Below are 22,007 nucleotides of genomic sequence, written 5' to 3'. Positions count from 1 at the left end.
CATCGTTAGGGATCCTGTTTTTATGGCACTATCGTATTATTTTCTGCTTGATTCCCGTGACACCTTTATAAGCTAATCAGGTTGTCAAAACATAATCCTTATCTGTTAGATGTGCTAGAATTCTTTCATGCCTTACTAAAATGTATCCAGGGTTAGAGTTGGTTTAGCTCTGTTTTGTGGTAAAGGCAACAATCTGCAGGCTTGATCTTAGAAATGTGAAACGTTGTTGTAATGGAGAAAATTCTGCAATTACTGGCTTAATAAATGGGTGTTATTAGATAGTAGGCTATCTTCTTTCTTCACACCCATCTCTTCTATTCTTTCATTTGAACCATATTTTCAGTTGGATTATTTTTATGACTGAAATGGTAACTTGGGCTGGTACAATAAGGCCTGACTATTACCATTCCATTTCTCAATTTATCCACCTGCCTGTTGCTCATCCATGCCGTGCATAGATTTTGTTCTTCCCTTTTGTAAGTATTCAATCCCAATGGCTGGTTTAGCTTTCATTTGTTGTATTCATGCACATAATTTCCAAACTGTCCACTCACCCACACCCAAGTGGAACTTGTTTTTTAAAACAGTGCTCTGAAAACGGGATTGTGAGAGAGTAAGTGGGACTTAGAACTGTGCCAACAGTGTCCTTTGATAACAGAATCCACACCACAATCCAAAAGGGTCTATAGCAGGGGTAGGTGGAAAGAAGGGACCATGAACTACCAGTGGATCGCCTCCCACCTACTGGTTCCTCAGATTCATAAACAACACTGAGCTAGTTGGATCTTGGTCTGATCCACTGTCACTTCCTTTGTGTGTGATTAGGATCACATATTTATTTATTTTATAATAATTTTCATACCTCATCACACTTCCAAAGGAAGTTTTAAGCAGTTTAACACAGACCAGTTAAGCCTTGAGATCAGGGGTATCAAACATAGTGCCTTGTAGATGCTGTTGGGCAAGAATGCCCGTCAGCCTCAAGCAGCAAGGCAAATGTTCAGGCATGATAGGAGTTCAACGACATCTGAAGGAAAACATGTTGGCTATCCCTGCCTTAGATATTCAGTGATCCTGAGGGTGCACTTTTGATTTGTAAATTTAAAGCCTGTCAATGGACCGTGGGAACACTAGTTTTTAATTATCTTATGTATAGATCACTTTGCGACACTGCTTTAGAATGCAGTTAATAAATTAATTGCAATAATAATAGTTTTTTAGTACACCATCTATGACTTAAATAAGCTTACCCCTGGCTTAGCATCTTGATATTGTGACGTCTCTTGATATCACATTGTTTTGAAAACTCCCGTTACCACCTTTCTCCTTGTTTAATTGCTTACTACTTTGTCTTCTCTTTGGTTAAGAATAATTGGTACATTTAGCTGTCTGTGTCTGTGGTTTATGTAGGAAAAAACAAGTACAGTCAGCCTACTGCTATGCAAACTATGCGCTGAAAAAGACTTAACTGCAATTATAGGTTTGTAGGCATTGGGTTAACCGACATCTCAATTGAAAGCCTTCACCCGACTGAGCAGTAATGCAGTGTCCTTCTCATACAACAGAGCCTATCTGTTGACAGTAAGTGACTGTGAGCGCTGAAAGCTACATTGACAGAAGGGCACTTTATGCAGTTCTCCCAGTTCATACTGTCATCTCTTTGGTGACTACACAGCACCTCTGGTCAGTCCATCAAATATCAGATGCATTACTTGCATTTTTAAAAGTTCAAATAGAATATAGCACAGATAAAAGTTTTGAGGCTTTATGCCCAGACTGAGTTCAGTTATTAAAAGGGTGTTGTTTAGTCATATAACAGCTGAGCTCAAATTGACTCAATGAGCAGACATCACTTCAGCAGCTTTCCATGTGTGTGTCTGCCAGTGTTCAGTATCACTAAGATTTGTAGCCATAGTTGGTTTTTTTAAACCATGGCTTAGTACAGTAGCTGGTTGTGTGTCAGTCTACATGGTGATAGTGTGTGATAGCTACATCCAGCACTAGAATGTGGCCCCTGGGGTGTGTATGTTGGCCAGTGTTGAATATGGCCCTTGAGACAAAAAAGTTCAGCAACCCACGGCTTAGTGTGATGTACGAATGCTGCCCAGAAGCATAACTATACTTTGTTTATTGCCGTCAAACGATGTTCTGAAGCCATAATAAGTTAGTGTATGGGCCAATGGCATGCCACTATGTGCAAATTGAGCACCTTTCCCTAATCATGGTTTGTTTAGCCAACAACCACAGATGCTCAAAAAGCTACAAAGGCATGAGGCATTTGGGAAACAAAACAAGCTTTGCAGAAACAATCCATGGTTTATTAGATTCCCTGGGGTCGACAAGCCATGTTTAACTTGGTTTTTGATATACAAACCATGGTTTACTGTTATGTGCAACCAGATCAGTGTGTGTTTGCTTATCATACATATCGCCGTCCAACATAGCCTTGGGTGGTGTGAAAAAGGAAGGCTTTAATGTTGTTTAAAATAGGGGGAAAGTTTGACAAGGAGCAAACCCTGTTTTTAAAAGCGGCCTAGAAGACTTCACCTATTTTATGGCAGGCCTTTTGTCCAATCCTGCTCCAACGAATCATACAAACATTACTAAAATGTGAAACTGTAGAAAATATCCTGCTTCAACAACCCTTTTAACATGCTTTAAAGACTTTATATGGAGCAACTGAAATGGTAAAAAAGAGTCCAAACTTAAAGGGTAGCTGGTTTATTTTGAATCTGAAGTTAAGCTTCCCCCAAATCTAAAATAAATGTGAGTGAGTACAAAATGGTGAAAACATTGCAGCTTAATGCATTGTGGTGAAATTGGGGGTGCTTTTTTATGATTTGTAGCCCACCTTTGTGAAAAATGTTTACTACCAAACTTCCATCTACTTAGTCAGCGTGAACAGTACCGAGGCACGTAAGCCAGTGGTCTCACTCTGTACAAGACAGCTTCATAAATTCTAATGCTGTGGATCCTTTGGTGTGCCTAACTTGCTGTCTTTTGCTCTTTACAGTCTGCTACCCATCCATTGATAAGGAACAGAATGGCTGCTAAGGAGAAGTTGGAAGCAATGTTAAATGTGGCCTTGCGGGTCCCAAGCATCATGCTTTTGGACGTCTTGTACAGATGGGATGTCAGTTCCTTCTTCCAGCAGATCCAAAGAAGTAGCCTCAACAACAACCCCCTCTTCCAGTACAAGTACTTGGCTCTCAATATGCATTATGTGGGTGAGTATGCATTGGCTGGCCAGAGCATTTATTCCCTGCTAGTGATGCATTCTGCCTGAAGCAAAACCTCTCTCAGTGTATTCAAAGTATCTGATGATAGTCAGTGTCTTAATAGAGAGGTTTGAGTTGCTAAGAGGCGTTTAAAATCATTACTTCCTCTAGCTCTTGAATTGCGTGAGGGAAGGCATTCCAGAGGGTGGGTGCTGGCACCAGAAGGCCTGCTTCCATATTGTCAGCAAGTGAAAAATCAGTAGGGTGCCCTCAGAAGGTATTAAATATTGACTCGGTCTGTATTGGGAGGCAGTCTGCTAGGCATCCTGGTCCCAAGTTGTATAGGTCCCAAGTTGTGCCAGCAACACAACCTTGAACTTAGGTCAGTAGCCAGTGCAGATCTTTCCATACCAATATAGTATGTGTTAATCTGGATGTTCCTGGGAGCTGCATTTTGCACCGGCTGCACCTTCTGGACCAGGTGCAAGAGCACAGTCATGGCTGCCTCCCAATTCCCAAGGTTTCCTGGGAAGAAGGACTGATCATCAAACCACTCTAAAAATTACAGTTCTGTGAGGGAAATTGGAAGTCTCCTAACAACTCTTAGCACCCTTAGCAAACGCATGTTCCCAAGATTCCTTGGGGGAAGATAGGACATTTAAAGTGATATAATAGTGTTGTAAACGTACAATACAAATACAATACAATACAAACGTCCACATATGCAATTAATATTCCATAAGTGACTGGGTCACCCCTCGGGGGAAGCATTCTTTAGTAAAAATGTCTTCAGTAGGCTCCAAAACATTGTGACATTAGGTGCCTCATTTAAGCGGATAATTGATTCCAGAGGGCTGGGGCCATAACACTTAAAGCTTGATTTCTAGTGTAAGCTACATGCACCTCTGGGGCGTGTGATACTCTCGTGCCCCATCTGAGGAGTGCAGTTGCCGGGCAAGGTGGTCCCATAGGATAGTTCGTTTGACAACTGATGGAGCCACGTGTGCATTTTGTAAACTCTGGCACACTTCGTACCTGTGTATCAGAAATACACTAGCCCTACTCAGGCACTTCCCCTGACTGTGGCAGGGTTCTAAATCATGCAGAGGAGCCTGCACATGGAGAACAAACCTTCCCCCTTCACTGTGTGGAAAGTGGTGATGGGGACACAGAAGAGGGGTTGGAACCATTGAGCCGTACTCCACTGTCCCCCACCCCACCAATGATTGTAATTGTGTGTGAGAGAGAATGTAAATTACCGTATTTTTCGCTCTATAAGATGCACCAGACCATAAGAAGCACCTAGTTTTGGGAGGAGGAAAACAAGAAAAAAAAAATCTGAATCCCAGAAGCCAGAACAGCAAGAGGGATCGCTGCACAGCAAAAGCAGCGATCCCTCTTGCTGTTCTGGCTTCTGGGATAGCTGCACAGCCTGCATCCGCTCCATAAGATGCACACACATTTCCCCTTACTTTTTAGGAGGGAAAAAGTGAGTCTTATAGAGCAAAAAATACGGTATGTTTGTTTTGTTCACCATCTAGCTTGATGGAAGAGCTGAACAACGTATACTTGGTCTGTTGTTGTTGTTTGTTATTGTTTTAAAATAATTATGTTTTAACTGACTGAGCTCTTTTTAAGGTACAGTGGACCCTCTGGTTATGAATTTAATTCATTTTGGGGGTCCGTGTGCACCCCAAAAAATCCATAACCAGAGGCACACAAAGCACTTCTGTGCATGCGCGAGTGGCCGAACCCGGAAGAATACACTTCTGAGTTTGCCGCTTTCACAACCCGAAGATTATGTATCCAGAGCGGCACGTAACCCGAGGGTCCACTGTATCTTGTAATCCTACTGTACCATCAAGTCCTGTACCATCAAGTCAGATTCATTGCCTTACTTCCCAACACATCAAAGGGGAAAATACTTTCATTTATGCTAGTACCATGCCCTTGTTTTTATTAGTATAAAACAAGCAGAGATTCAGATTCAGATATTTCAGACCATGTTGACTGCACTGCTCACCCCTGGAGGATATTAAGCAGCAAGAAAGGACGTTTCATAAATTCGAGAAATATTTCACTGAGAGAGGGGTGGTCTCTGCTATTTGATTTTAGTATAAATGATTTCATTGGTTGGATGGTCATTCATATTGATGTTTGTAAACTGTCATAAGTGATCTAGATTTTTAAATAATAATCTTTGCCACATGATGTCTTTTATATATGTACTCTCTCCCTCCCCCATTTCATTCATATGCTTAAGATGTACACGGACAAGAGTGGCATACAAATAATGTTACAAATAAAATTATGTAGATATAATAGCTTGTAGTGCAGATGCTAAGCTGATGCTAGATAGGATGCTAGATAGGAAAAATAAGAAAATTCCTTTAATTCACTGATAATCCTACCTTTCTTCAATAGAGCTCAGGACCGTGTACACAGGGTTACTGAGCAATTGCCCATCCAGGTGCTAAGCAGACCAGATCTGCTTTTAGCTCCAGCAATGGTACTTTCAGATAATGGACCTACCGTATCTTAGATCTATGTAAAGAAATAGAGGCACTTTCCTTTTGAGCTGCTATACACAGTTTATCCCTCTGGCATTTTCTAAGGCTGATATGTGGGAGGTCTCTGATTCTTCAGCCTAATGCAACCACTGGCTATTCCTAGTAAGAATGCCAAAGTCAGTGTGACACAACCAGATGTAATGGTCAGATAAATTGTTACGCTTTCTGGACTTTGGAGAAAGCGCCCCCTCTGACAGCTACAGAGATGTATAAAGAGTTCATAATGTTGCTGCCTTAGCCATATTTGTGAGAATGGGGTTCGTTATAGATTGGTGCTTCTGAGCTGCATGTTGGATTTCTGGGTGAACCATGTTGAGGCTTTCCAGAGGATTGTTGGCATACACTTCTTCCATTGTGCTTGGCAATCCTTCCTTGTGAAACCTGTCCCAGAAAATAAAGGAAGTCCAGCTATTGCCAGTTGCTCATGCTGCCCTCTTAAGAGTACATGTGATGAAAGTGTTGCTTTGTTTGCGCTAGTAGTAGTTCCGTTTTAATGCTATGATTGCAGGTGGGGTGATAATGATCTGCGTACATGTCTACTGCCTGCAGCATACTGATTTTCACCACAGATTACAGTCTGCAACCTGTCTTTTTGACTTGCGGAAGCTGGGCGTACGGCTTGCAGAGCTATGGAGAAAATATACTTAAGAAAAACAGCCGAAACCCCATTCCGCACCAAAACGGATAGTTAGTTGACTTCTGACTGTTTATATCTAAGTTAATTGTAAGACAGTACAGTTGTTAGCTATTGTGGGAGCAGACCGAGTTGATTTTGCACTGTATAGATAAAGGGTGCTATCAGGGGACTGCCATCAGTGCCGGAGGGAGAGAGCAAAAGCCAGAGGGATTCCAGAGAGTGTCCAGGGATCGGGAGAAGCAGCCCATCTTCTGGGGAAGAGAATCAGTGTAGCACAAGTGGAGAAGGGGGGCAGATGGGGGAGTCGGCGAGGAAGTCCCATGACTCCTTGCCTGGGACCAGCGGGGAGAGTAGGGGTCCTCCGTTGCCCACGCCCTCTTTGCGCAGAAGGCTTCCGCACAGAGAGAGTAGGAGGAGACTAGGCATCAAAGAGCTTCTTTGCTGGAAGAAGTTTAAGAAACGCCCACTGACGGATTCTGCCAGCGATTGAGTCAGTCACAGGTAAGTGGCTGTCCGGACAGAAAAGGTTCACTTAGGCAACCCAGCCAGGTGTTTGCACCCAGCCGGGGAGATAAGCACCGGCTTACGCACGAGCAATCCCTAGAACCATTACAGGTGCTTACAAGTGTTAGGACTTGGGAGCCCTAAGTTCAACTCCCCAATCTCTCGTGAAACTTGATGGGTGATTTTGAGCTACTCGCTTTTTCTCAGCTTCAACCTCATAGAGTTGTGAGAACAAAATTGGGGGAAGAACCATTTATACCACCCTGAGTAGCTTGGGGGGAAGAATCTGAATGGGAAAAGAGAATACAGTGAAGCAACATTTTTTTAAAATGCAAGGACAAAATGAGGTTTGCATTACAAATCGGAAAGTGGTTTTTAAAAGGTTACTATAAGCAAAGTACTATCAAAATATTTGTTTCCAGTGTTAGCAAAAAAATAATAAAAGTTCACAAATACGTTGCCGTCTGAAGCTGTCCGGTGGTGTCATATATATGTTGAATCTCTTTTTGCTGTCGACTGTTCAGAGACAGTGGATCTCTGCACCTGACATCATATGACATCAAGTGACCAGGAGGTGGGTGTGGATTGCTCAGCATGGCCTTGCAGGCCAAATCCAGAGGCCTGCCAGGGCTAATTAGGGCCATGGGCTAGGTTCCCCACTGTTGCTTTAGGTCATGAGGCACCCAGGCCATGTAAGGCTTTCTAGGTCACAGTCAGCACTTAGAATTGGCCTTAGAAATGAAACAGATGCCAGTGGAAGTGCAAAGTGGTTAACTTCTTGACTTCTGTCAAATACCATCAAGCAATAGGCAGTCAGATGGATATTATTCCTCTCCTCTCTTAAGAACATCCAGGTTGCATAGTGTTACGCTAGCTTCCCTGCCCCAAAGTAGATAGTTGGAAATTGGATTTGCCTGTTAACGTGAGTGAAGAATTTTGATGCTTAGTATAAATCTGTCACTGCTTCAGAAATGCGTGGGCTGAGGAAGCCTTTCTGTATAAATAACAGAGTCCCTTACCTGTCTTTCTCTCACCGTTCATTTGATTTTTGCTTCTCTTACCTCTGTCCTCTGGCTGCTGTGATATGCCGCCTTTCCCCTGAGAGGCTTTTGCTGTCACATTAATAGCATCCCCAGGGACATTCAGCAGCCACTCACTTCTATGGCACAAAGTCAAAGAGCACACTTGAGGCCATGATCACATCCCGGCAATGAAATGCAGAGGGGGAAAGAACAGGTTGTAGTTTTGGTTAAGCACTTTTAACAGACCTCTTCATAGTGTGCCTTCATGCTCAGGCCGACATTAGTGCCTGAGTGACAGATCTAATTTTCAAATGTTCTATTTTGGAAGTGTAGCTATTTTTAAGTGAATCCATAATCTTATGACTTGCCTTGTGTCTCTTTGTGATCACGCACTTGGAGGGAAGTTTTTGTGTGGTGATCAATTGCTATCTTGAGTTCCTTGCAGAAAATTAGTTACTTAATACAGTGAGAAGGCACATGAGGGCTATAGCTATCCTGTTGCATTCAGTACTTGCTGTGCGGTCTGCATCCATTCCCTCTTCCATCCTTAGTGGTTGCTGAAATGCATGCATGGATCATTCAGACACAGGAGAAAGAACAGAGTGGAGCATGTTAAGTAAGGGTTTTTTTCCACACAATTAGTTAACAGGGTGGGCCTATCAGCTACTTACTTAAGTCCTTTTAAGTGCTTAAGGGGATAGCAGTGTTCTCTGAGCCAGTTTTCACACATATTAGTCATCTAGTAGTGGCTGCAATTGAGACATAATGGACGCAACACGTGAACTGGACCATTGTGTCATTCTTGCTTCAGCTGTTGTGGAGGAAATTGAAAGTCGTACCTTGGTTTTCAAATGCCTTGGGAGTCAAATGCTTTGGTTCCCGAATGATCGGAAACTGGAAGTGATTATTCCGGTTTGCAAACGTTCTTTGGAACCCAAACATCCGACACAACTTCCGCAGCTTCCGATTGGCTGCAAGTGCTTCCTGCAGCCAATTGGAAAGCCACACCTTGGTTCGTTTTGGAATTCCGTTCGACGTCCAAGGTACCGCTGTACTGCATAGCTTAGCCAGTACAGTGGTACCTCAGGTTACATACGCTTCAGGTTACAGACTCCGCTAACCCAGAAATAGTGCTTCAGGTTAAGAACTTTGCTTCAGAATGAGAACAGAAATCGTGCTCCAGCGGTGCAGCAGCAGCAGCAGGCCCCATTAGCTAAAGTGGTGCTTCAGGTTAAGAACAGTTCCAGGTTAAGAACGGACCTCCGGAACGAATTAAGTACTTAACCTGAGGTACCACTGTATATTCTCTTTGTAGCCAAAGCTGTGCAGTACAGTGGTTAAGACCTGTCTGTTTGAGTAATTAGAGCTGGGATGTGGAACCTCCAGCCAATGGGCTAAATTTGGCCTAGCACAGTCCCAGTTTGACCCATGAGACTGTTTTCCCCAAACCATTCGCATGCAGAGATGCAGCTGGATCAGCTGCATGACTGAGTTCTCTGTGGCAAACTCAACCGCGGGCCCAATCCTTGCAGAGAAACCAGGATTGAAGTCACTGCTCGGCAGCTGATAGAATGTAGCTTCAAGGCTACCAAATTGGCTGTGAAACCAAGTTTCCCACAGGGAACTCCCTGTAGCAGATCCTCCTGGATCGGCTGCATAATCAAGTTCCTCATTAGATCAAGACTAATGATAGTATTGCCATTAGTCTTTCATGCCTGCATTTGTCCTCCAGAATAGATACTGCATGGATCAGGGGCTGTATAAGGCCAAGGGTGGACGCCGTTTACTGAAGATAAACACTTTCACTGGAAACTGCAGACCAAGCCTGATAAGAACTATGTTCACCTTGTTGTCGCTGCTAACTTCAAGTGGCTTTTAACACTGGGAGAAATGCTACTGACAAGGTGCAAGTGATTTTGCACGTTGGTGTGATATGCAAAGTTATGTACCTGTATGGAACAATGAACAAGCTCTTTCATATCCCCCTATATGGAATCCATGCATTTTTCTCAAGGATAGTGTCCTCCTTCATATGTTACTGGTGCAAAGAGATGTGCTAAAGCTCATGTGCTTGATGGTTGCCCCGAATCTATAACTAGTACTTTACTACTTATTATTTCCATGCCTTTGAACCTGCTACCAATCTTGTGGTCTTCAGAGGGTCACAGGTTCCTCAACCCTGCTTAGGGTGTTTCAGCCTGTGATTTGGTCATTTCTGGAATATACTACTTTAAAGTTGGAAACTTGCACAGTGTGTTGCGCTGCTAACATGCTGGCTTGTGTTTGTGTGCCTGCATTTAAAGTGTGTATATCAACCTTCAGCTGATCTAATGGCAATGATTATGTGAGAGAAACAATTTACAGACATTTCAGTGATCACAAACTTTATTTGATCACCAGGGCCTTGATTTGCTAAGCAGCTGGTGGATTAGAAACCTGGAGATGCTAGTGAACATTTACATTAGTGAGGATGGGGACCGGAATAGAGGTGCAAATTCCAGTTTCTTCTCAGAATCCCTGTCTTTCCACAGAGAGTACCAGCCCATTCTATCTCTGAATGTTTAGCTACTGGGATATAAAATTCTCAGTTGTTTACAGGATGTCCCACATACTGCATTGATCATTTTAGGATGCCAACATTGTTGATTATGAAAATGCACATTGGCCAGAGCTGAGGCTTTTGCAGGAAAAAAAATGGAAATCTGCAAGGTGCTTTTTTTTTTTTAGTGGTTACCGCAATCATAAAATCAGAGTGAATGCTGAGATATTGGTAAGCTCATAAGCAGCAGTATTGTAGCTGCAGTGACCTTGACTCTTCTATTTTTGCCTATCACTTCCAGCATTTTAAGGTTTGTGCTGTTGGGGCTACCTTTTCTAGAGAGCTCTTGCTCATGGCATTGTCTTACTTGCAGCCAGTGATGTGGGATGGAAAACATTATGTGGAAAATTTTCCAAAATGGGAAAACTTCCTGTAGCTTTTTTTCCCCGCCAGAAAATTTTCCATTTCATTCGTTCCTTGGTAGCAATGTGAATGAATACCAACTGCAAATACTTTTTTTAAAAAAGCTTTCCTTACTAAAAGAGAGAGAGAGAGAGAGAGAGACTGAGAGAGTAAAATAAGAGTAAAATAATTCTGAACGGGTTCAGTCTCTAGGATTTCGGAAAACATTTGATGCAAAATGAATATTCTCTAAGGCAATTTTTTCTAAAAGTTTGCCTGATTAAAATTTTTAAGGAAAGTACAACACTGCTTGTGGCTTAACATGTGAACTGCTGTGAAAGCCTTTCTCACACAGCAGTTGCATGTGAGCTCCACACATTCAGTGTTGGGTGGGGAATCAGGATCGTGCCCAATGTGATAAGGAGCCATGTAAAACACAGGTCTTCAGAAAACCAAAACATTGAGAAACTGGTACTTCATTGGTGATTCCTTTTCTTTTTTTAAAGGAAAATCTTAGTCTATATCTAAAAGACTGAAATGCCTTTCCCTATTTCAGCGTTGATTTCTGACTTATTTTTCCTGAACATTTTGACTGACAGCAAAGTTATGTCGATCACCTCCTTTTATTACAACAAATGAAGAATGTCATTTGCTTAGTGAGTGAATAGACCACTTCTGCTGCTGTTACTCAAAATAAGCAACTGTTCAGAGCCCCAACTGAAAGAATAAGCAAACGTTCAGAGCCTGAATTGAAGTATTGATTCCTTGGTTGCTTTCCATGAAAAAGTATTCTTAAGGGTGCACCACCAGCTGTCTCCTCAATGAGTTTACTGTTGTTTGAGAGTAGTAATGAGGGACTGTGAGGGACGCAGGTGGCGCTGTGGGTTAAAGCCTCAGCGCCTAGGGCTTGCCAATCGAAAGGTCGGCGGTTCGAATCCCTGCGGCGGGGTGCGCTCCCGCTGCTCGGTCCCAGCGCCTGCCAACCTAGCAGTTCGAAAGCACCTCCGGGTGCAAGTAGATAAATAGGGACCGCTTACCAGCGGGAAGGAAAACGGCGTTTCCGTGTGCGGCTCTGGCTCTGGCTCTGGCCAGAGCAGCGATGTCACGCTGGCCACGTGACCCGGAAGTGTCTCCGGACAGCGCTGGCCCCTGGCCTCTTAAGTGAGATGGGCGCACAACCCCAGAGTCTGTCAAGACTGGTCCGTATGGGCAGGGGTACCTTTACCTTTACCTTTTAATGAGGGACCGTATGATTAATTGCAAAGGAACATTCTTACCTCCCTAACCATTAGAATCATAGCATTGCAAAGTACTTTAGAGGTAATCTAAACCAGCCCTGTTTTCCATTAGGGTTCTGCAATGCAGCTTACAGCATCATTGACAGAAGAGTCCAGCTTTTGCTTAAATACACTTAAAGAAATCCATCACCTCCCAAGACAGCTTACTGTTAGGAGGTTTCTGCTCACATTTGTATCTGAAATCTGCTTCACCACAATTTCAACCCATTGGTTCTTTTATGCCCTCTAGAGCAGAGAAGAAACTTGTTTCATCTTCTGCATGGCAGCACTCCAGATATTTGAAGGGAGTGTCTCCCCTCCTCCTCCTCCTCCTCCAGGTTCAACAGAAGCATCTCCTTCAGCTGTTCCTCATAGGGCTTGGTTTCCAGACCCTCTCCACCACCACAATCCTAATTGCTCTCCTCTAGACATGCTCCAGTTTAACGTTCTTAAATGTGTTGCCCAGAACTGTGTACATTATTCCAGATGCACCCCAACAAACAGAGAATAGAGTGGAACTGTTTCAATCTGCCTCTGTTAACTCAGCCCAAGACTGCATTATGTTCTTTTTCATAAGCTGCTTCGCAGTGCTGGCTTATGTTCAGCTTGCAATTATTTTGCTTGGTTTTGTTGGGCCAGACTACATGGGAGAGATTCTGTGATTGGATTTCATGAAGTTGAAGGGCTTTTGTCAATTCTCTCTCTCTCTCTCTCTCTCTCTCTCTCTCTCTCTCTCTCTCTCTCTCTCCCTTGCACTGTGCCTCCTGAAAATCTGTTCTGGACAGCCTCCCAAACCTCCAGAACAGAATGAGGGTGCTTGTTCTGGGGGATGCAGGAGGTGGGGGATTTTGCAAAAATAGCCTCCCTCTCCTATTCTGCTAATAGGTACCTTCACTGGAGCAACAGGACCAGAAAAACCAGTGAGATTCTGCCCTATGTGACAACTATATTATCTAGGTGGGCTTCATAGCTGACGTTTTGTGGATCAGTTGACCTCTCTAATATTAATTGTCTTTTTCTTGATTTGCTATGGCTCTAGCCATAACACCTGCTTTTTTGTTTTTTAAAAAATGCAGAAAGTGGTAACTTTAAATTCACTTTTAAAAGAAATGAATAATATCATTCTTTAAAAGTCCATGGATTTAACTGTGAAATTATTTCCATTTCTTCTCCAGGTTACATCTTAAGTGTTGTCTTCCTAACCTTACCCAGACAACACCTGGTTCAACTCTACCTGTATTTTCTAACTGCACTGTTGCTGTATGCTGGTCATCAGATATCCAGGTAAGAGTCGTCTCACCACCCTTGTAAGCTTTGCATTTCATGAGTTTTTTGCCAATAACTTCCACTTGCAAAATACGTTATTTATTCCATTTATGTATTTATAGAAGGTAGTATCCAGTGGTGACTGTCCACTGACAGAAAATGACGGAAATCAGTTTTTGACAATCCCCCTTTCCCACCTCCAGAACTCAACCCTCCACAGATCTTCTCTAGAAGTCCCTCCCCAATCCTCTAGAGCAGATTTAGAGGGGAAATTTCTGAAATCTGCCTCCCACTCTATTCTGCTGACTATACTTGTAGTTTATATTATGGCTTTTCTCCAAGGATCTTGATACATATGGTTCCCACTCCCATTTGTTTATTCACAAAAGAGGGGTGGGTTTATATTAGCACCAGTGACGTGCCCTAACTCAGCTACTGAGCTTTGTAGGAGAATGGGGATTTGAACTCAGATTCCACAATCCTAGTCAAACACTGGTTTTCCCAAAGAATTTATGAGAAACCTTTCTGTTGACTTTAGTTGTAGCCTTGAATGAGTCTTGTTGGGTTGTAATGGTTCCCTTATCATGCCTAGATATGTAAGGGGTGTGGGTGTGCGCACACGTGCGTTTAGATCAGTGTTTCCCAACCTTGGGCCTCCAGCTGTTTTTTGGACTACAACTCCCATCATCCCTAGCTAGCAAGACCAGTGGTCAGGGATGATGGGAATTGTAGTTCTAAAACAGCTGGAGGCCCAAGGTTGGGAAACACTGGTTTAGATATAAAGTGGCTGAGAACATGTAAAATGCAAAACTAAAAATAACAGTATCACACCTTTAAAAGACAGTCGTGAAAAACAACCCAATTTTAACAGCATCAAAACCAAAACCCTGTCTTTGAGGTCTGGAGTACAGTGTCAGAGGAAATGTTTAAAGTATTTAAATAAACCATCTCCCATACAATTCTTGTTTCTAACCATCTTTGAAGGACCAGATATGGACATAACAGCTGAAGGATACAGTGGTACCTCGGGTTACATACGCTTCGGGTTACAGAGTCGCTAACCCAGAAATAGTACCTTGGGTTAAGAACTTTGCTTCAGGATGAGAACAGAAATCGCACGGCAGCAGCACGGTGGCAGTGGGAGGCCCCATTAGCTAAAGTGGTGCTTCAGGTTAAGAACAGTTTCAGGTTAAGAACGGACCTCCGGAGCGAATTAAGTACTTAACCCGAGGTACCACTGTATACAACTAAATGTGGCACAACTTATGGAACTCTGTTATCTCTGAAAGCAACCACCCTTCAAATACAGCTATTAAGTGGTCTTTTTACGCAGTATGGAATTGCTTCAATTCTGCAGGCTTTTAACTCCCTCCCCCCTCCCCATGTATTCACATCTTCACATTCAGACTTTGGGTTAGTAGGCATATTCAGCTCAGGCAACAACTCTTCCTTTTGTCTGAAATCTGCAAGCCCTACCTACATGTATAAAGAAAAGGAAAATAACGTGCACTTTTGAGTGTCAAGTATAACATTGCTATGAAAGATTTTTTAAAATACTGTGCTTTTAGTTTTGGTCACATTTACGTTCTCAAACAAAAGTTTTATTTAAAAATGCAGAAAAACCATTCCCTTCATGTTAACACAGCTGTGAGAACCTCTGGCCTACAGAACTAATGAGGCCCAACAATGGTTCTGATATGACCTGGAGGCTGTTTTCCTAAAGCTGCACCCACCCAGCACCTGAGAAAAGTGGGCTTTCAGGGTGTGGGGAAGCTCAGCGTTCAGCCTACTGGCCAGATCCTGTTTCCCATCCCTGTGTTAGCATATTTATGTGTGTCAAGCAGATACGCAGGGCCATCCTTAGCCAGCTATTGAACCTCTGCCATCTGAGCTGCATTCTGGGCCAACAACGTGATTCAGCTTTTCAGCCTACGGTGGACAAGGGGGAGCTAGGAAGGTAGCCAAGAACATAAAGAATCATTGCTGTGACAGTTATTGTAGATATTTATTACTTTTCCGGTTAGCTTTGCAGCAAGGAATTTATTGACATTGAGGGTGTGAAATAAAAAGTTAGACATTGGATAGCCGAGGGTGAAGTATCAAGAAGAGTAAGACTCCATGGTGTCTGCAAGTTTTCTTCAGGGAGAAAAATTCTCTTTAGCAAAGACATTGATTTTTTAAATTTATTTTTTAGCAGAGGAGCCATCTTGAAGATTTTATGTGGGAAATGCAAGGAATGTGGAATTGAAGCCAGTTCCTTGTGGTGTTCTGTGGTGTGGAAACTGGTGTATTAAAATGATGTCCAGAAAGTAGTATGTTGGCTTCCAAAACCAACAGAATTTCTCTTCCAGCAGATGGTTTGGAATTGGAGAGAGAAAAGCAAATGGACATTGTAGAGACATGTAAACAAAGAAGATAATTTTCTTGTTCAGAAATGAAAGGAGGTGGTAGAGAGTATACATGAGCCTGAATCTTGTTCAAATTACAATAATCCTGTAGTCAGTCAGTTTCCCATCTCCCCATCAAGCAAGCTTTCCCCCCGTACATTCCTAACTTTCTCAAAGCTTTCCATGATCTGTATAGGCTCACTTTGGCATCTTGTCTTTCATTACTACTACTACATCAACATGTATGCTGCCCTTTCCTCCTTTATTATAGGATTATTTATTATAGGATAAATTGATTTGGCAGTGACTCACATACATTGGCTAGGGATGGGGAATTTGTGAGCCTCAAAATGTTGGCTGGCAACTCCTGTAATCCCTGACCATTGGTTGTGCTTCCTGGGGCTGATGGGAGTTGTAGTCCAGCAGCATTTGAAGGGCACCACATTGGCCAACCCAACTGTAAACATCTGCAAAGATGCTCCAGAGCAGCCTTTCTCAACCTGTGGGTCCCCAGATGTTGTTGAACTACAACTCCCATCACCCCTAGCTAGCAAGGTCAGAGGCCAACAACATCTGGGGACCCACAGGTTGAGAACCGCTGCTCCAGAGGGTTGTGGGATCCTCCAGAAAAGTGTGGGAGATGGTGTGGAGTACAGGTTGTCTGTAGGAACCTCCATTGAATTAGATTTCCTTCCATGAACAGAAGGGCATATCTAGATCCTACCCAATGTATGTATGTGGAATAGTAAAGTTTAGCGATTGCATTTTGTTTTGCTTTGAACTGTATGACTTACTGTATTTTTCGCCCTATAGGACGCACCTAGATCTGGGGGGGGGGAATAAAGGGGGAAAAAATTATTCCCCCCCCCCAGGCATGGGGCTGGGGCGGGGGAAGTCCGAGCTTCCCCCACCCCAGCCCCCAGAACAGGCAGCTCTCCGCAAGCTGTTGGAGGCCAGTGCGAAGTCACGCCGGTCTCCCACAGCTTGCGGAGAGCTGCGCGAAACCCGCTCTGGGAGCATGCGGGGCTGGGGGAGGGGGAAGCCCGAGCTTCCCCCGTCCCCAGCCCCCAGAACGATCCCGAAACTGCACGCAGCTTTGCTATCGCTCTGGGAGCTTGCGGGGCTAGGCGCGGGGGAAGCCCGCCGCCAGCCTCCAAACCACGTCGGGAGACAGCGGGATGGCGCGCTGCACCTCCCCGCTGTCCCCCAAGCTTACGGGGCTCTCCAGGCTGCATTCGCCCCATAGGACGCACACACATTTCCCCTTCATTTTTGGAGGGGGGAAAGTGCGTCCTATAGGGTGAAAAATACGGTACTTCACATTGTTTTCACCTTTTTTATGCTCAGGGATAATTTCCCCATTCTGTTCTGGTTACCTTGATACAAGCCTCAGGCACAGAAGTTTCCTTCGTTGTCATGCAGTGTCCAGAGAATGCACAGCATCCACATAATCACAGACTAGCAGCTTGAATGGTCAGGCTGTGGCCATTTCAGCAAGGGAAATTTTGGGACGTCATTCATTGAATAGAGAGGGAAGGTCTTCGTTTGCTTCCCAGAGGTTGTAGGTTGAGGATGAGGGCAAAATGGCCTGCCAAGGCCTCCATCACCCCATGGTCTTAGGGAAGCTAATAGGGGCCTGGCAGTGCCTCTTCCTATTAGGTGCACATCCTTACATGCATAAAAGGGCAGGATTGTGGTAAGATACTCATTTGTTAATCTCTGGACATGGCCTCATGTGCTACTGTAGCTTCTTTTCATATACAGTGGTACCTTGGGTTACATACGCTTCAGGTTACATACGCTTCAGGTTACAGACTCAGCTAACCCAGAAATAGTGCTTCAGGTTAAGAACTTTGCTTCAGGATGAGAACAGAAATCGGGCTCCAGCGGTGCAGCAGCAGCAAGAGGCCCCATTAGCTAAAGTGGTGCTTCAGGTTAAGAACAGTTCCAGGTTAAGTACGGACCTCCGGAACGAATTAAGTACTTAACCCGAGGTACCACTGTGCAGTGCATCCCCCTATGAGGTTATTCAGCAACCTGTTTGCCGCAGCAGAATAAAACAAATACTAATGAAGCAAGCGCTACAGATTTATTTCTGTATTTATTCCTGTGCTCCTTAATAGCAGTTTAATAAACAGGGCTATTGCTTAGCTAATTATTATGGCATTTTAGTTGCTACTATATTGAAAACATCCTTAGAGGATTCCTTTGAAAGCTTGGCTCATAATTACAATGTAGCTTCAGGGCAAAGTATTTCTTTTCTTAATACATAGCATCTTATATAGTGCTTTTAAGAGTTTTTAAAGCCCTTTGCATATATTACTGGTACAGTGGCTGTTGAGATACAGTAGAATATAATCAAGTGATAGAAGGAATAGGAATCCAGGTTTATCCTGACTTATGAAATGACGTCATGAGTTTTCTCTGAGCAAACACTTGTTCTGGAGTAATAGAAGTTGCATTGGACACCCACAATTTGGGAAAATAGTACGGTAGAGGCTACCAAACTTTCTTCTCCATGCAGCTATTTCGAGATCTCAGGCTTCAGCAGTCCCACTGACTGCGCAAGATTCTGATGCCTTGGCTGTCAGGTTCACACTTTCATTCCAGTTCCTTTTCCCACACTTTCAAAGAGATGGGTAAATGCCAAAAAATGCAATGAGTATTATTGAAATTTTACAGATAAGTGGCACATACAAATCCAAGATGACAGTAATAATATGAAAGCTAGAAAGGAGTTGTGTAGATACTTGCCCATAACAAAAGTGTCTGTTGAATTATCTGATGTGGCTAAAGAAACCACAGTTGCCTATAATTAATTCATCCTTGCTAGCTTGCAAATACATCTCTTGTATGCCCAAGAATGCATGCATGTAGGTTCAGAAATGCTTCTTAAAATGTGTCTTTTGTTTTTAAACAACATTAGTTCAGTGTGTGTGCAAGGATCCATCTTGAGAATCATTCCTTAGAGAGCCTTTACTTACTTACTTACTTACTTACTTACTTACTTACCGTACTTACTTACTGTTAGCCATCTGTGGAGTAACAATACAAAGGATGGGATATAGTGGTACCTCCGGTTGCAGACAGGATCCATTCCGGAGCTCTGGTCGGATCCCGAGGTTCCCACAACTGGAGGGACCGCTTTCTGCGCATGTGTGCATGGCGAAACCTGGAAAAATACTTCCAGGTTTGCCGCGTTTGCATCCTGAAGGATACACAACTGGAGGTGTGCGTATCCAGAGGTACCACTGTACACACATTTTAAAATTAAGGTGGTGCTGTTTTTTTTAATTTGATTTTTAAAAAGCATGGTGGGCACTTTTTCCAGACTGACAGATTGCATAGTACTGGCTGGACAAGAAAAAGGGAGAATGTGTGCAGCAAAGATGGAGGGAGAAGGTCGTAATGTACTAGCGGTATTGGTCCTTTAGATCCCTTTCTTATTCTCATGCATTTTAATTGCTGGTTGTAGACTAAGGAGAGCCACTTCACCTACTTGTAGCATTTCAAACACCTCTTCCACGTACCTGTGTCAGGCTTGCTACTTCATGGCAGATTTTTAAAATGTTTATAACAAGAGAATTACTCATTTTGTTAGTTTCATAACTCGGAAGGCAAATAGTTTGTAATGAGTTAAAGAGAATAATTTGTTATCCAGCTCATGTTGCAGCTTGAGTGCGCTCCCCCCCCCCCCCCCCCCCGTTTATGATTAGCTTTGCCTTAAGTCCAAGAGTATCTTAAGGCACAAGGCTATGAAGGATAAATGAATCAGAGAGAAGCCCACATAAAAATTCCTAAATTAATATGCCTCTCCTAAATAGAGACAGAGTTTCTTTTACTTAGTACTCACAGTTATTCCCTCAATTTCCATTACCAGTTATTTTGCTCTCTTTTTGCATACTTGCCTTGTAAATTTCACATTCGGCTCTAAAAATTGGGCCCAAGCTACAAATTTTATGTGATCCCGTCAATCTTGTTTTCATGACTGCTGCTCTCCCAAGGAAAAGAACTTTGGGGAATTTTTGATCCAGGGGTTACCAACCTTTTGGGGCCCATAGACACAACTGCAAACTGGAGAAACTGTTGTGTGCACTACATACACACAGGGCAGCCAAGCATATACTGCAACCTATTTTATTTTATTGACTACAGTAGAATACTTCTTTCATGGCTAATTGCAGCAGGGGAGGAGATCCTGTGGATGTTAAGGAGGCCTCTGCAAGCACATCTGTCCCCCCTGGGAGCCACACTCCTTGGAGACCAGTTTGTGTGTTCTCTCTCTCTCTCTTACACACACACACACACACACACACACACACACACACACAATCACTGCCTTAATACTTCTTTCCCTATCGTCTGTTTTGCCCTTTCAAAATAACTTCCTAAACCTGATTTTTACCTACGGGAGGGGGGAATGCCAGGACCCCTGTATTTTTGCTCATTTGTGAAAAAGCAGCTTGAGGGGTGGTGACTGGTTTGGCAAGGGTTAACCAGCATCTTTTGCCTGCTCTGCTGCTTAAGATTCCAGCCTCCTTTAGATGCTTCCCTTCACAGGGAGGGCTGGGGGGAATCTATCAGCAAAAAGGAACACGGAACAACATGTAGCTTGGCACCTCTTCAGATTGCAGATTTGGTAGAATTGCAGCTCTTTAGCAGAAAGGATCTGGCGGGCAGGGGCAAGAATTGAGAGAGTTTCAGTATTACTCTTTTCCATTGGTAGCTCTGGCTGAAATAATAATTCAATTTTTGCTATTGGGGAGTCTAAAAAGATCAGATGCAATATACTAATAGGCTTGATCTATGTTTCTTCATGGTATTGGTATGCCTTTCAGTCTCATTCATCCTTGCAACCAATTCTGTGGATTGTTGTTTCAGTTGTAGAAGCCCATTGGTAATTCCAAGGCGTAGACATCAATTTTATACAAAAATCTGCACTCTTAAATATTATTACCCAAAAGTAAGTCCCACATATCATTATTCTCAGTAAACATTTTGTAGCATCAAGTAGCAGCTGTGCAGAGTGTTTACGTCCACAGGAAAACCTGTGATCTTGGATATTTTTAAAACTTCTTTGCAAGAGGGAAAACTGAGGCTGAGTAGCCCAAGACCATCTAATAATCAGTGATCTCAGCTGGGATTTGAACTTGGGTTTTGCAAGTTGAGCATGTGACCTTTTACTTACTATATATATTTTAGAATAGACTGATTCCTCACTCACTATCAATCACTTTGAGAGAATGATTACTTGTTGAAAGTTAACTCAGAAAATAGCATTGCCAAAGAGCAAGTAATAAATACAATCTGGCTGCCTCTTTAATTAATCAATGTATGGCTTAAGTTGTATACAGCCTTAAGTTTGGCGGTATAAGCCTTTTTGTGGCTTGTTTGTAGCCCCAATTCTTTCATTGTTTAGTATTTAGATTGGATTACAGAAGTGTTTGTAAACCATTGAAAGCTTCTCTGCTTGAAGAGATGCAACAGTGGTTTTAATTATTTTTTGTTCCTGTCCCCAAAACAGGAAAAAAACATGATGCATATATGGAACTACTACTTCTTTTTTTAAAAAAAATAAAAATGAAATTGGTACATTTTTATGAGGCTTATTTGTTCTGCTTATCTGGTTGCAAAGTCACATTTTTGTAACCCACCTCCCAGTAGGATGTATTCAGGTTAAAGAAAGCTGGTGAAATTTCTAGGAAGGGTAAGACACAATACATGCTTTAGTTTAAAATGAGAAGAGTTGTAGGTTCACTGAGGGCTATTTCACACAGGACATTTTCATGGCTTGCACCTAGGACAACCAGTATAGAAAATCTTCTTCTGTGAATTCTGAGTGAGTTTTGCTCCCCACGCCCTCTGTGATATTGGGAAACAGCACTTGTTTCCCAATGGTGCGCAATAGTGGCAAAGTAGCCAGTTGCGCAATTGGTCGCATGTGACATTGGCCCTATTCAGATGTAAAAAAGAAGGTGCATAGCTCAGTGGTAGAGCATCTGCAAAAGGTACCAGGTTCAGTCTCTAGCAGGTAGGACAATGAAGGTCCCCAGTCTTGAAACCTTGGAGAGTTGCTGTTGGTCAGCTCCTGAGATTGATGGGCCCAGCGGTCTGACTTGGATAGGAATACCAGAAGATGTGTTCTACGACCTCAGACTGATACACTATGATAAAGGAGTATAACA

At 43.0% G+C, this 22,007-nt stretch overlaps 1 protein-coding gene across 3 annotated transcripts in view; it reads left to right on the top strand.

Moving 5' to 3' along the window:
- RNF145 (ring finger protein 145) overlaps positions 1 to 22,007 on the top strand; it is a 58,490-nt gene that overhangs the window by 13,377 nt on the left and 23,106 nt on the right. For all 3 annotated transcript variants that reach the window (XM_079968226.1, XM_079968225.1, XM_079968224.1), the window contains exons 2-3: positions 3,014 to 3,227; positions 13,345 to 13,453. In XM_079968226.1, coding sequence (XP_079824352.1) covers positions 3,044 to 3,227; positions 13,345 to 13,453 — 293 coding nt within the window. In that variant the 5' untranslated portion in view covers positions 3,014 to 3,043. The remainder of the gene's footprint in view (positions 1 to 3,013; positions 3,228 to 13,344; positions 13,454 to 22,007) is intronic.

This window comes from Podarcis cretensis (assembly GCF_951804945.1).
Source record: "Podarcis cretensis genome assembly, chromosome: 2".
Classification (NCBI taxonomy): domain Eukaryota; kingdom Metazoa; phylum Chordata; class Lepidosauria; order Squamata; family Lacertidae; genus Podarcis; species Podarcis cretensis.
This window is presented reverse-complemented; position numbering and strand designations above follow the sequence as displayed.